This window comes from Anabrus simplex, chromosome 6, assembly GCF_040414725.1.
Source record: "Anabrus simplex isolate iqAnaSimp1 chromosome 6, ASM4041472v1, whole genome shotgun sequence".
In the NCBI taxonomy this organism is placed as follows: Eukaryota; Metazoa; Arthropoda; class Insecta; order Orthoptera; family Tettigoniidae; genus Anabrus; species Anabrus simplex.
This window is the reverse complement of record NC_090270.1, coordinates 298,306,551-298,323,314: the sequence shown is the minus strand read 5'-3', so window position 1 is coordinate 298,323,314 and position 16,764 is coordinate 298,306,551. Positions and strand designations below refer to the sequence as shown.

The 16,764-nt window shown below is 40.8% G+C and overlaps 1 protein-coding gene across 1 annotated transcript in view; it reads left to right on the top strand.

The window, feature by feature from the left end:
- LOC136876482 (cytochrome P450 6j1) overlaps positions 1 to 16,764 on the top strand; it is a 108,546-nt gene that overhangs the window by 25,595 nt on the left and 66,187 nt on the right. Inside the window, exon 2 of the mRNA XM_068228453.1 lies at positions 4,499 to 5,040. Within this exon, the coding sequence (XP_068084554.1) occupies positions 4,524 to 5,040 (517 nt within the window). The 5' untranslated portion in view covers positions 4,499 to 4,523. The remainder of the gene's footprint in view (positions 1 to 4,498; positions 5,041 to 16,764) is intronic.

The window sequence follows — 16,764 nt, the reverse complement described above, 5'->3', positions numbered from 1 at the left end:
CCGTCTGTCCGTCTGTCCGTCCGTCCGTCCGTATGTATGTATGTATGTATGTATGTATGTATGTATGCGCACCACGAGAAAACGGCAGAAGAGAATTTAATGAAAATCGGTATGTGAAGTCAAGGGATGAGCCACTACAATCTAGGCTATAAATCATTTTACTCACGCTGAGTACAATGGTAGTTTAGAGGAAGGCCTAAAATTGAATTCACCGGGCGAGTTGGCCGTGCGGTCAGGGGCGCGCGGCTGTGAGCTTGCATCCGGAAGATAGTGGGTTCGAAGCCCACTGTCGGCAGCCCTGAAGATGGTCTTCCGTGGTTTCCCATTTTCACACCAGGCAAATGCTCGGTCTGTACCTTAATTAAGGCCTCGGTTGCTTCCTTCCAGCTCCTAGGCCTTTCCTATCCCATCGTCGCCATAAGACCTATCTGTGTCGGTGCGACGTAAGCAACTTGCAAAAAAATTGAATTATCAAATATTTATATTATTAGCGATCCTATCGATAAATACTACATAACTAAAGTTACAAATCCAAACCAAACCCCATAGCACTATAGCCCTTGAAGGGCATTGACCTACCAAGCCATATCTACGCCGAGTCATGAGAAAATGGGTTAACAGAATTTAACGAAAGTCGGTATATAGAGTCGGGGAATAAGATACTACAGTCTAAGTTATAAACAATATTATTTGTCCTGTATGAAATTGTAGTTTAGGGGAAGGCGCCTAAAATTTAATTTTTAAATACCTATGTTATTGGTCCTATCGAAAAGTAGGCCTACTACATAACAAAAGTCGTACCGACTATGATAAGTGTGGTATTTCAGAGTCGGAAGAAAACTAAATGTGAAGGCCCATAATATTGAAAGCGCATAACATTGATCAACAATAACATTACATTGACCATTGTTTTTGGTGATGTTGTTTGTCTCTTATGCTGCCGCTCAACTTCGATAGATGGGATTACTGCTGCGTACCGAGTATAACAGCCTGCCTGAATATTGGCGGGAAATAGCTAGGGAGTTAGGAAACTTTCTTCTTTAGCATGCCATTCCTCTAGTTCATACATTTTCTGATACCGTACTACTGGGACGTAACTCACTGGTTCATCACAGTATTCCAGCTATTCGATCCCTACTCTGACGCGCTGTTTTGAATGAGCAGTGTGCTCTCTTAAGGCAGAGGCTCACTTAGTAGTAGTAGTAGTAGTAGTAGTAGTAGAAGTAGTAGTAGTAGTAGTTGTTGTTGTTGTATGACCTTGTCTAGAATTAAAATTTAGGCACATTTCAAATTATAGCACCACAATTCACTAAATAACTCAAAATTCAACCCTGAAAAGAGCCGTTTCATAAAAAGAGCTTCTTCCTGTTCACTTTTATTAAATTCTACATTCATTTTATTCAAAACTAGCTGTTACCCACGGCTTCGCTCGCGAGGTTTTCATAAGTTGATAAAAATTCATTGTTCCTCAGTACTGCACAAAGACAATATCTGAAAATCCCTAAAGTATTAAAACTCGCCAAAAAATTGCATATCATTTACGCCAGAATCCCTTTGTAAACCATGTTTGTGGCATTGCCTATTGGGGCTAAGATGATCAAGCTACTGGCAGAGCTAAATCTGGAACATGCGACATGGAACTCTACTTAAGAGAAACAGTCAAAAAAGTGGTTTCTTTATTTCTAAAGGAGATATCAAATACCAATTTTTACGCCTGTAACATTTTAAGTTTATGAGATATATTGAAGATATACTATTTTAAAAACTGCCCCACTCCTTGGCTGAGAGTTCATCGTTGAGGCCTTCGGTTCACAGAGTTTCGGTTTCGATTCTGGGCTGGTTCGGATATTTTAATCGCTTGTGATTAATTCTTCTGGCTCGAGGACAGGTTGTTTGTGTTTGTCCCAATACTCTTCTCTTCATATTCACTCAACACACCACATTTTCAACCACAACAGGAACACGCAATATTAATTACATCCCTACGCATAGGGTTGGCGTCAGGAAGAGCATCCAGTCGTAAAACAGCGTCAAATCCATGTGTGCAACACAGTTCGCACCCGCGATCCCACAGGTGTGAGAAACCCGGTAGAAGATTTTAAAAATTTTCACCCCCTTAAGTGGATTTTCCAGGAAAAGTGCGTTCATTTATTTTTAAAAGAGATTTTAAGTACGGCCTACCAATTTTAACGTCCGTAACATCATCCGTTTCTGAGATATATGTATCCTCATGTAAAGAATTCAACTCCTTCCTCACTTCTTTTCAACCCTCACCCCTTAAATGGATTTTCTAAAAAAAATTGTGATCCTTTATTTTGAAGGAAATTCCAAATACCAAAATTTATGTCTGTAACATGTTAGGTTTTTGTGATATATTGTTGATAATCTAACTGCTGTAAGCATACTGGTGCTGATGTTGCCATGGTTACGGCAGTTCATTTCTTTATCCGATTCCTAGAGCAGGGGTTGTGTAGTGCCAATATCTCAATAACGGTTGGTTTTAGGGTCTTAGAATATGGTTTTCGGGCCCTACCGAGTTTTGTTCTTTGCGTCAAGGGGCTTAAAATGAGCTCTGTCTCGTCCCTGTACGACAAATTCGATATTTCACTGATATTAGCCTAGTATTTTTATATCTCCCCTCGTGGCCCCCCCCCCTCGAATTGTTTTGAAAATAAAATCTAGCCTAGAGCACTCAGGGATAATGTATCTTTCTATTAGTGAAATATTTTTTAGAATAGGTCCATTAGTTCCCGAGATTAGCCATTACATACAAACAAACTTTACCTCTTTATGTATGAGTATAGATTAGCAGTGAAGAGGGGGTTTCTCCTCTTGGTTGGAGGAAAAAATTGCCTCCAAGTCAGATAGATTTTTCCGCCGCCTGTGTAGTGAATTGAGATTTTACGACTCATCGGGTACTCCTAGGAAACAGATTAATAAAAGGACATAGTTTTTACCCTGGGACTCTCCACTATTCGACCCCCACTCCGAAAAAAGACTAAGAGTGTTCACGGATCACGGCTGACTGCGGCCTGGTCATTCCAGCTCTGGAACTTTGGACTGTTAGATCTGCAGCGTAGTACTGTTCGTTAAAAGTGAGAAAATGTGTGGTTTTTCATTTGATCGAGTATTTCATGGTCCTATCGCAGAGTACTAAATAACAAAAGTTATAGAGAATACAATTTCCGACCATTTATGTTTTATTCAACTTTACCATACCGACTATGATAAGAATGGTATTTCAGAGTCGGAAGAAAACTAAATGTGAAGGCCTACAATATTGAAAGAGCATAACATTGATCAACAATAACATTACATTGGCCATTGTTTGTGGTGATGTTCTTTGTCTCTTATGCCATTCCTGCTAACGTCATTGCAATGACCCATGTTCATTTCAGTTGGGAAAACCACTAAAACAGTCTTTCTGAGGATGTAAAAAGGCAGGTGGAGAGTGAGTGTCTGGCATTATAATGCAATTCCCCAACCTGATTGTAACTGATGATAGGCAAGCGGGCCTACCATTACAATGCAAATTTACTAACGCAGTCTTCATATGAGAAAATACATTTGGTGATTTCTCCGTCGCTTTCCCAGGGTAACGTTAAGAGCTGTGCAGTTTAATACAGTCTTGCTCACAATCACAACTTGTACTCTACCTATCCTAAATTCTGTATACAATGTAGAATTCCGTAGCGAAGCACGGGTACATCAGCTAGTGTATATATATACAACAGATGTTTCATGACATAACCTCACAAATAATACGATCAAGATTATACCAAATAAGGTTCGTACACAACTACGTAAATAATAATAATACTAAATGGAGGTAAACACTTCATAGCCATACTTCACATTATTATTATTATTATTATTATTATTATTATTATTATTATTATTATTATTATTATAGAATTATTTACCCATGGGTTAAATTGTTTCCGAGTTATATTAGTCTATTACATTTGCGTCAAAGCGTATGAACAGTGCCGATCAAAGCACGCTTTACTAGGCAACGGTATAGAATAGAATAGAACAGAGTAGAATAGAATTTATTGCATGTCTTGTTACACATACTTTAACGGAATCCTACAATTACAAAATAAATTGAATGAATGCCTTCGTGAATAGTGAATTGGTGGAAGCATGATTTCATGATTGTGTTTGTGCACGAATGAATGAATAAACACTCTTCTCACCCAATCACGGATAGTCACCAACTGGGGAGAGAGCATTCGTGAGTGAATGAATGAACACTCTGCTCAACCAGTCACGGATAGCCACCAACTGGGGAGAGAGCATTCATTATTGAATGAGTGACTGAATGGATGGATGAGTGGTGGAATGAAATGAATTTAATGCATGCTCTCAGCCTAGCGCTGCGAAAACCAGCCGAGGCAACGGTAACACCAACTATCCACCTATTATTCCGTCTATTTATCTGTCTGTCTTTTCATTTTTTTCCTATTTCTTGAAATAATTTTCTTAATTGTTTCAGATAATATCCGCAATCCCTGGAGAAAATGGGCCTGTATTTCAACAGCGTTCTCACAGAACTCGTCATTGCCGTGTTAACACTCTTGGCTGTAGCCTACGTTTATTTCACACGGAACTTTAGAACGTGGGAGAAAAAGGGGATTCCTTTCTTAAAACCCATCCCCTTTTTCGGTAACTACAAAGATTTAATTCTTGTAAGGAAGACCACGGGCGTACTCCTGAAGGATATTTACGACAAAGCTGCAGATAAACCTTATATTGGTGTCTATGCCTTCGATCAACCCGCGTTAGTGGTCCGAGATACGGAGCTCATTAAGAAGGTGTTGGTTAAAGACTTCAGTGCCTTTGTGGATCGTAATTTCACTCCAGACAAAAAACTCGATCCTCTAGCACACAGAGGCCTCTTCAGTGTGTCGGGACAAAAGTGGCGCCAACTGAGGATGAAACTGACCCCTACATTTACCTCAGGGAAGATGAAGAGGATGTTCAGCCTAGTGGATGAATGTGGAAAACAGTTGGTCACGTATGTGGAAAAACATACAGGTAAGCTGAAGTTTGTTGTTTATAGAGGGTGATTGGAAAGAAGTCCGCCTCTGTGGTGTAGTGGTTACTGTGATCAGCTGCCACCTCCGGAGGCCCGCGTTCGATTACCGGCTCTGCCACGAAATTTGAAATGTGGTACGAAGGCTGAAACGGGGTCCACTAAACCTGAGTAGAGGTGGGTTCGATTCTCACCTCAGCCACCCTCGAAGTAGTTTTCCGTGGTTTCTAACTTCTCCTCCAGGCAAATGCCAGGATGGTACCTAAGTTAAGGCCACGGCCGCTTCCTTCCCTCTTCCTTATCTATCCCTTCCATCTTCCCATCTCCCGCAAGGGCCCTGTACAGCATAGCAGGTGAGGCCGCCTGGGTGAGGTACTGGTCATCCTCCCCACTTGTATCCCCGACCCAGAGTCTGAAGCTCCTGGACACTGCCCTTGAGGCAGTAGAGGTGGGATCCCTCACTGAGTCCGAGGGAAAACCCGACCCTGGAGGGTAAACCGATGAAGAAGGAGAAACTAGCTGGAGCAAATTTTAAAAATTCTCAGGTTCTGTCTCAAAAATGTCCACATTTAGTTGGGTCTTCTACAACTAATTCCTTTAACTGGCTAGCGGAAGCTCCTAGCTTTCCTCTCCTTAGAACTCTGATTTTTACGGTCGGTAGATGCAGAGTGGGTCTCTGCCCATAAGTGGCCACGGCTGGTCCGTGGTCCAACAGCTCTGGACTTTGACCAGCCAACCGAGCAGAGGAGGGGTCTCTACCGTGGCTCTACGCCTCTGCATTCGGGAGACGGGACAGGGCTGGATCTCACAGCTGGTCCCAACCGTTGGCTGTCCTGAGAATGGTTTTCCGTGGTTTTCCATTCTCCTGCACTAAATCGAATGCCGGGACAGTTTCTACTCTAGGCCACGGCCGCCAACCCCCCTCACCTTCCCCGAGAATCTCCTTCACCGTAACAAATCTCCCGGCCTGAGAGACGGCGTCACCGTCTAAGAGGCCCGCCTCCCCCTTCAGGGGCGGAACGAGAACATTTTAGTAGTAGTGAGCATATTTCTCACTAGAGTAGCCGCTTCACTTTATCCTATGCCCTTGCGTATGGACAGCAGCTATGCTATCTGTGATATAATGCAGCGAACGGGTTAGGTACAAGACCTAGAGACTACCTTTGATACTAGCCTAATGTAAACCAGCCTACATTCACAACCGGAAGAGCATAAAATCCAGCGTCGTTTTCCTGATTGTTTTGAGGGTTCATACTTCAGATTGTACCTGTAAGTTTCCTGAGTACCCTGTTTTTGTTTAGCTTATAAACTGTTATCTTTATATGCTTAGCTTATAAACTGTTAACATTATATGCTAGTACTAGTATACGATCTAAGGTGACGCCCAGTAATTTTTGGGAAGGTTAGGGAGAAACAGTGATCTAAAAAGTTCCTTTCCACGATACTGCAAGTTTCCTCCAGAAGTACCAAAACAAGGAAGTTATCGGCCCCTCACACATTAACAGAAGGATCATACCTCTCCAGGAGTCGAAATCGTATTTCTAAATGTTTCGACTTCCTGATGGAAAATCGAATCCACGCCCTACCGCGTGAACCGAGCGTGCCTTTACCACCTCGGCTAAGTAACCAATAATAATAATAATAATAATAATAATAATAATAATAATAATAATAATAATAATAATAATAATAATAATAATAATAATAATAATAATAAAAGCACCTACATCTCCAGGTAACTCTCCAGGAACCTAAAGCTGAGCACAACTTAGTTGTAACACCCTCTGTACTCTACGGCTCTGAGTGCTTCTTGATGAATCGAAAGGGCCCATTCAGGAAACTTTTTTTTTTCTGGTGGCTTTAAATCGTACCAACACAGATAGGTCTTATGGCGGCAATGGCATAGGAAAGGCCTAGGAGTTGGAAGGAAGCGGCCGCGGCCTTAATTAAGGTACAGTCCCAGCATTTGCCTGGTGTGAAAATGGCAAACCACGGAAAACCACCTTCAGGGCTGTCGACAGTGGGATTCGAACCCACTATCTCCCGGATGCAAGCTGAGAGCCGCGCGCCTCTAGCCGCACGGCCAACTCGACTGGTACTCAGGAAACTAAAACTTAGAAAGATCTTGAGAAGGATACTAGGATGGTACCTACAGGATCAGGCACAACAACGAGCTCTATGAACATCAGGAAGACATAGTCACGTTTATGAGGAAAAGGCGATGACTTTCTACGGGCACATGAGCCGTCTGAAATCCTGCAGGCTCACCAACAGAATCCTCACAGTGACAAGTAGGGGAAAAGCTTCCAAAACCAAGTGGATCACCTAAGTAAAATCAAACCCAGAGGAAATGCAGATCCTATTACAGACCACAGAGAACCGATCTCAGTACCTACAAGGAGCCTTCCCACTGTCCCTCACAAGCAAAAAGAGTACAGGGACCAGCAGACCTAAGTGGGCGGGTGGGAGGAAGCAGGCACACAGCGAGAAAATGGAAGCATACTGGGCCAAGAAAAGCTGAAGACCCTAGCTGAGAGTTAAAACGAGCCCCGTGGTCCCTAGTAGGCCAAATCGAACCGGAATAAATAAATAAATAAATAAATAAATAAATAAATAAATAAATAAATAAATAAATAAATAAATAAATAAATAAATAAATAAATAGTAATAATAATAATAATAATAATAATAATAATAATAATAATAATAATAATAATAATAATCGCAGAGTGTAGTGGCCGCGGGTGTCAATTCACTAAGACTATTGTGGTGGTGATTATTGTTTTTTTTTTCTATTTGCTTTACGTCGCACCGACACAGATAGGTCTTATGGCGACGATGGGATAGGAGAGGCCTAGGAATTGGAAGGAAGTGGCCGTGGCCTTAACTAAGGTACAGCCCCGGCATTTGCCCGGTGTGAAAATGGGAAACCACGGAAAACCATCTTCAGGGCTGGCGACAGTGGGGCTCGAACCCACTATCTCCCGATTACTGGATACTGGCCGCACTTAAGCGACTGCAGCTATCGAGCTCGGTGATTATTGTTTTAAGACGAAGTACAACTGGGCAACCATCCGCTCTTAACACCAATCACAGAGAAAATACTGAAGAGGTTCGACGCTTCGGAAAATGAAGGGATCGACCAATGGAAGACAAGGGCCACAAAGGGGCTGAAAATGAATGACACCGTAGGCCTCGGGAACCTAATACCGTCGGGGTCGGAAAAACAAGAGTTGACCAAGAGAGGTCGAATAGGATAGATGAGTGACGAAGCTCGTACAAGTAAGTGAAAGCAATGCCAGGACTCGGCTAAGGGCCCCATGGTCACCAACCCACGCTCCTAAGTTAAGAGCTCCTGGGGTCCCTTTTAGTCACGTTTTAGAACAGGCAGGGGATTCCATGGGTGGGATTCCAGCGCCCCTACCCACAGGGGGACTAAGGTTATGCAGCCAAGCTCTGCATTCGGGAGACGAGTGGGTTCGAACCCCATCGTCGGCTGTCCTGAGAATGGTTTTCCGTGGTTTTCCATTCTCCTGCACTAAGACGAATGCCGGGACAGTTCCTACTATAGGCCGCCAACCCTCTGACCTTCTCCGCACATCTCCTTCACCATAACAAATCTCCCGGCCTGAGAGACGGCGTCACCGTCTAAGAGGCCCGCCTCCCCCTTCAGGGGAGGAATGATAACATTTTAGTAGTATAGTAGAGTCTCGTTAATCCGAACTAATTGGGACCGGAGCCTGTTCGGATTACGAAATTTTCTGATTAACCGGAAAAAAATTTCGAATAATAATGTTATTGCTTTTACGTCCCGCTAACTACTTTTACGGTTTCCGGAGACGCCTAGGTGCCGGGATTTTCTCCCGCAGGAGTTCATTTGTGTGCCAGTAAATCTACTTACACGAGGCTGACGTATTTGAGCACCTTCAGATACCACCGGACTGAGCCAGGATCGAACCTGCCAAGTTGGGGTCAGAAGGCCAGCGCCTCAACCGTCTGCGGAAAATAGTTTCTACAATACAGTACAGTACATACGGTACAGTAATTTGAAATGTTCATTCTTTAGCAGTTACATTAACAAAATACAAAATTAAAGTCACTTCACCAGAATATCTAACCAAACTGAAGGAAGCTCCTAACTTCAGAACAGGTAACAAACCTAGGGAATTATTTGGCGCTGCGGAAGCCTTTTCACCGACCAGAAGTCTGACTAACATCAAAGGACCGCTAAGGTCTTCAGTTGATTCTCAGTTTTTTTTATAGTGTCACATTCAGATGCCGCCTTAGAACTTACCGTACGCTACGTCGAGCAACACTCCGCTGCTACGCCCACTGATGTGATGTTTATGAGACGCTGGTTTAACACTGCATCTTCGAGTAGGTTCCAATCACTACGGCAAAAGAAACTAACAGACTTTGTAAAGATAAACGGTGATTGATGGTTTATGATGTGTAATTATGTTTACATTAAGTTATTCTAGTAAAATAGGACTAGTAAAATGCAAGGAAATCTTCATGTTCTTTCATTTCAATAAGGAGATTTTGTTAAAAAAAATGAATACTTCAGTTCGGATTAACCGAACTTTCGGATTAACGGGGTTCGGATTAACGGGACTCTAAGTGTAGTTAAGTCACTGACAAAGACAAACAAAACCGAGCGAGTTGTCTGCTATTTACATACACAGGTTACTGTTACGTCGCACCAACACAAATAGATCTTATGGCGACGATGGTACAGGAAAGGACTAGGAGTGGGAACGAAGCGGGCGTGGTCTTAATTAAGGTACAGCCCCAGCATTTGCCTGGTGTGAAATGGGAAACTGCGTAAAACCATTCAGGGCTGCCGACAGTGGCATTCGAACCCACTATCTCCCGAATGCAAGCTCACAACCCCGCGCCACTAATTGCCGAAAAGTTCGCAAAGGCATCAAAAGGGAACGTTAAGTTCCCTGAGTAACAGAACACTTGAAATTTAGGCCTACATACCCTTCATTGAAATGGAAATGGCGTATGGCTTTTAGTACCGGGAGTGTCCGAGGACATGTTCGGCTCGCCAGATGCAGGTCTTTTGATTTGACACCCGTAGGTGACCTGCGCGTCATGATGAGGATGAAATGATGATGAAGACGACACATACACCCAGCCCCCGTGCCAGGGAAATTAACCAATTAAGGTTAAAATTCCCGACCTTGCCGGGAATCGAACCCGGGACCCCTGTAGCCAAAGGCCAGCACGCTAACCATTTAGCCATGGAGCCGGACATACCCTTCATTAATCAACTCTCGGACATAAAAACGAATAACGAGAATAGCAGTAGTCGCGTCATCAGCTAGTATGAGTTGGAGTGTCTCGTGCAGGCCGAGGCTCCGCCTTTAGGCTACTGCCACACGAGCAGTTAATGCTGTTGGAAGTCAGCAGCAAATACAGGAGAAAAATGTGCACCTTGTGTTGCAATGTGATGGGCCACACTTGCCAGTAAATGCAGTTCGCCGGAAGCAGTTCAAGGTCCTGCTGCTGAAGGGATAGGCCAGAGCCCATTTCTTTCATTGCATAAGCTGTTCGACAGTGGCCATAAGAGACGGTATTTACTGCGTATTTCATTTTCCTTCACCTCCTATATAACAATAGTACATTTACGAAATATGGATTTTGTGGACAGTGAACGTGTCATTCTGGAAGTGGAGAAGTACCCATGTTTGTATAATACGCGCAGTAGCGGCGCTAAGAAGCTCGCTCCCCCTCCCTCCCGTAACAATTGAAAATGGGCCTCTCGTTTCCGCGTTTCCCGATGAGGAAAGTTACATGTTTATTTCGCAGTGCAAGATTGTATATCATTACAATGAACAGAAACGACGGCGACATTTCGCCACTCATAACTGATCGTGAGAGTTCAGTGACGTTCGGTATTATTTAAAAAATGTCTGGGTAAAGCTTCAGGTTCTCATGAATAAGGACAAATTTACCCTTCGTTGATCTTTCACTGATAATAGGATTTTTAATTTTTTTATTTATTTTTCTCTCTCTCTCTCTCTCTCTCTCTCTCTGTGTGTGTGTGTGTGTGTGTGTGTGTGTGTGTGTGTCAACGCCGCCTCAGTCGTACACGTACACGTAACACGGATAAAGCAACATTCGCTGCAAGATTCGTAACTGAACAAGATCTTCGGGAACAACAGATGATCCTTGCTTTGCAGCAACTGTGCTACAACAGCCTTAGGCCAGAGAGATCGGTGCACTCTGTGAGGATGTGAGCGACGGTGAAGTCGGCACCACAAGAATACACTGGGGGGTTCTTTCCTCTTTAGGAAGTGAAAGTGCGTAGATCTCCCATGACCTATCCTCAGCCTACACAAAACTACAGCCTCTCTCCGTGAATGTCGGGAAAGAGGATCGCCATACGGTAGTTGTTTTAATTGCTCTCAGCTTGTTAAGGGACAGAAGGTTTGCATATCTCATTACCCGACATATGTTGTTTAAAAATTCACTTTTTGAACCTGACTTTCCCATCTGAGTTAAGAGTAACTGCTTAGAAAACAGACGGTGTTCATTATTTGTGTGCAGTGCATTACGAAAATGTTGGTCAAGTTTTGACTTCATGGGACACCCCCTAGCACATTACCACCTTCCCGTCCGCTATAAAACATTCCTCAGTACTCGACCACGATCTTAGTTTTCACGCAAGACAAGATGTAATTGGAGCCATTTTCAACAAGGCCACTTCACTTACATTGACAGACTAAACAGAACACCACTAATACAAACTCGTCAGCCGTCACAATCCCAGATTCTGAGAAAGGATTAGCGATTTGTTCTGGGTGATTTCCGACAAAAGAGTGGCGTTACAAAAATGTTGCAAAGTTAGGGTTGGGAAGAATTGAGAGAAAGAAGAAGAGCTGCTCGACTAAGTGGTATGTTCCGAGCTGTCAGCGGAGAGATGGCTTGGAATGGCATTAGTAGACGAATAAGTTTGAATGGCGTTTATAAAAGTAGGAAAAATCACAATATGAAGATAAAGTTGAAATTCAAGAGGACAAACTGGGGCAAATATTCATTTATAGGAAGGGGAGTTAGGGATTGGAATAACTTACCAAGGGAGACGTTCAATAAATTTCCAATTTCTTTGAAATCATTTAGGAAAAGGCTAGGAAAGCAACAGATAGGGAATCTGCCACCTGGGCGACTGCCCTAAATGCAGATCAGTATTGATTGATTGATAGAATTGATGCACTCGGACCTACTGGAAATCCCAGTTTTAAAGGAACTATTCTCGTAAGCCAACTTTAGCAATTGTAATATTTTCTATATGAAAGGAAATTCGACATTTATTTTACTATAGTCTGAAAAAAATAACGAACTGAAATTTATTAAAAAAAGGATTGAATAATTACCTATAGTTCATTCCACGTTAAGAAAACAGTATTGTTCTTATGACGACAGGGTTGCCTTATCGAACGGCTCTACTCAACACCACCACGGGAAAACTGCGGCACATAAATCTGAGAAATTCAGTATTTAAGTTCAAGATAAAAAGCGGAAGAAACTCAGGTGCAAATTATTTTCATGAACTAAAGGGGACGGGGGTTTACGGGATTATTTTGGGGTTGTACAGAATCAGAGGTAAACTACGGCACTTAAAAACCTCAGCATTGAAGTACAAGGCAAATAGGGGAAGAAAAGAGAAAAATAATATTCTTTATGGTCTCAAGGGGTGAGGGATGCATTTCTTGCATTTAATAAATTTCCCCAGACTACTCAGGGTACTACTGTGCTGTCGTATCGCTCACAAAAACAATAGTAATAATGAAATAGGTCGTAAAAACAGTAGTAAAATTAGCATACGATTAAGAAATAACAGCTAAATAACAAAACCAAGCACAACGCTGCACACCAGAACACCAAAATCTTCAGTAACAACGAAAATAATAGATCACACATAAATACTATGCAATATATTGCACCCGTCCACCTCCCGAGTCCCAGACTAGCATTTATCTCAGGGGTGTCGGTTCATTATTTTAAGTCCACAAATATATAAATATAGAGGCATAATAGAACACGGGAATGAACGGAGCAATTAAAATTAAAATGGGGAAAGCTCGATTGTAAACTTGAATATAAGGACTCTATGATAGGACTAGGAAGTTGCAGTTAACTTTAACAAGGGTATCATCTAACTACAATAAAAAGATTATGAGAATGGTTTCCTTTGAAATAATTGCCAGAAGGAGCAGTTTATTACGCCATCCGACGTACGAAACTTTGATACATTTGGCAATGATATTTAAATTTTCACACATGTTACATAAACAAATCACTTGCTATACAGCAAGTGGTATCAATATGTTGCTGGGTTGCTTCTGAAAGAAATTACAATTGGAGTATAACTTATGGGTCGATTCCATTTGAATCGAACCGTTGTTCAAGGATATAGCTTCCTTCTATCGGGAGCCCGAGCATAATCCATGTTACGGTCGGCTTCTCGATTTAACTAAGATGATGTACCCGGCTATATACATTTTTCCGAGACCGGTACTCGGACTGGGCAATGTTTCTCGTGAATTACGAAAAATGGATTACAAGGACAGTTCCTATCTTACGATGTCCAGCTGATGCCATACCACTGAATTAGCATTTATATTTTATTTACACATGATCTGAAATGTTACAAAGTAGCCTCAGTAGACTATTGCCACAGATGAGATAACAAGAAGCGATGGGAAATACCGTGCCGATGACCTCCCCTCGCATCGCAAGCGAAGTAAACAAACACACCAAGTATTACTGTAACTCGTCCCTTGCGGAAACCGTACAATAACGAGGTAACAAATGACTATAATATTTATCATTCTTATTATTCAAACATAAGAATATAGGGATTTTGTCACCAAATAATTTAATCCACTATCGTCAGAATATTCATTTATCCCCGAAATTATCATCCTTAAAATTATTATTATTATACTCAACGGTTCCTGGCACTGTCACGTTTGATTAATATCGTCATTATTATGCGGGACGCAAACACAAATGGTTATTACTGTTATTATTATTAGTATATCCCTCTTGTGGTTATTATTATTATTAATGAATAGGTGACTCCAGATTTTATTATTATTATTCACGTCACTCAAGATGTTATTATTATTATTAATGTCACTCAAGATTATTATTATTATTATTAATGAACCGGTCACTTCCGTCAAAAATGCATTAGGATATCGGTCGCAATTACAATTATTTCACTGATCAACCAACGACATCATTACTGTTATTATTATGATAATTATTATTAAGCTGACCGCGATGATTTAACATCGTCCTTACATTATTATTATTATTATTATTATTATTATTATTATTATCGGTTGCATATTATCATTTAGATTCCCGTTTAACATCTTTATCAACGCTCACTTAAATAAGGCGGTCCAATCCTTTATCTGCAATATTTATTATTATTATTATTATTATCACGACATCATGATTGTCATCACTCGTCATTACAATGATTACAATAAACGATCATTTATGTGGAATCTGAACTCTCATTATCCTTAGATCCGTTGTATCTCAACGAATAGTTGTGCAGTCTATTTCACACATGCTGTCACGGGTTCGAATTCTACCCGCTACGTAACTCAGTATTTCTCTGTGACACTTCCCGTACATTTTACACTCATTTCAATATCCTAAGTGTCTCTCGTACGGAATTTATATCTCTTTTTATCTCAATATTCCTTGATTCATTTATTTCTCACAGAATTATCAACTGACTTATTTATTCCACTTCTGACATCGTACGACCTTTTATTATTTGACTGCAGATTCTTTAACATTTTTCTATCTCATTTTGATCTACGCCTTAATTCATTCTCCACAAATAATCGTAACATTTTGAAATTATATTTAACAAAATTTGACAATCATGGTTTCGTAACATTAGTCCTACGTGTTCCGGCTAATGAATTGCAACTTTAAGACACGACATTTATACGTAAAAATATATTGGACCGTAATTTTAACCACACGTTCATTAACATGTACGGATTATTAGCACCGATCTACATTTCACTATTATTAATTTATCAAGTTAAATTACCACACACTTTAATTCCGAATTAAAAACGACCTCCCGTCATTAAATGATTCCCGATAAACTCAACACCTGATCACTTAAATTTTATTATTACGCAATGCTCACTAAATATTCCAATATCTCATGAATTATTATTATATCCAAATTATTAAAAAAAATCTTCTTCAAAAAAATTAGTTTTTTATTATTATTAATTTTAAAAAACTTAATTTCGCCTGTTACACGGTATTCCACTCTTAATATGTTTAACGCATAACCCCTTTTACAATTTCGATTTATTTTGGCACTAATCAATCCAGATATGATTTACTTGGAATATTATTATTATTATTATCGCTTCTCACAATTTTAACAACTTCACTTTGAAAATATGAACATACTAATCAACAACAAAACACAACTGGTATGACGAGGCTGGACTTTCCTTCAATGTCATTACATAGCTCGTTAAAATGACAAACAGAAAAGGACATATCGGGTCTATTTGACTATAATAACCAAAATCAAATGTAAAGAAAATTATTCTTGACTACAAAGAAATATGAATGCATGCATGACTTAACGTACTACCCTATATCTACAAAATTTACACCTCCAACAAACTGAATACATAAAAAGACCCGATTATTTACATTGTTTTACTACTGCCCGTGCTACAAATTTAGGATGGGGTCGTTAAGCGACTCATCTTGTTACAGAAGGTAACCAAGTCTAATCAAATTATTCCCATTTTTCCAATCACGCTAACATTTCCCAAATATTATCTACATTTTGTACTCATCTTAGTTATCGGTAATCCATTGCAGCTTGGCAGATGAGAGGCTCCTTTCGGCCCCTCTCTGCAATATTACTCCTCCATTCTTGATGGCGTAGTTCCACAAATGATTTCCTGGCACATTACCATTTTACACTAATACCTTAATTATCACAATACTTCACCATTGACAATGTTAACACTGAACACTTTACTTTTATAAAACAAATTAATATCCTAGACCCAAAATTTAATATTGTACACTGTTTTAATCTTCGTCCAATTACCGCACAATGGACATGGACACGTACGACGAGGTGTCAAATTTTACGCCCGTCGCGATTTATGTCGTCCGACGCGATACGCCTGTTTCATACGGCCCTCTTGAAGTGTTCATGATAGCGGTTCGATATTCCAAAGTACAGGCTATTATTCCCTTAAAGTACTGTTCGTCACACAGTATGTTATTTACGTATTTATTGCGGTGCAATTTATATTACACTCTTACAATGCAATTAATTTACTTCACTATGATATTTATAACTGGCAAACACTGTCCTAAGTTAACTACTTCCAGTTCATGTTGCTTGAGCGCGATCACATTTTATCAGCACTGGCGGAGGCTCGCGCCATTAAATGTTGAGTTACTGTACGCCCGACGGATTTGAAGTCAGCTGCGAACGACGGTTCAGCTCCAGAGATTCATTTCAAGTGTGGTGGCGAGTATCCTTTGTCCCGTATATATGGATGAAGCTTTCCCTCGCGGATTCATTGACGTCATACCCCTGAGGGAGGGGGTGGATTTTTAATATCGGCACTTGCACTCCGAATTGGACGTTAAAATTTATATCAAATTAATCCACTCCTCTAGCTTATTTG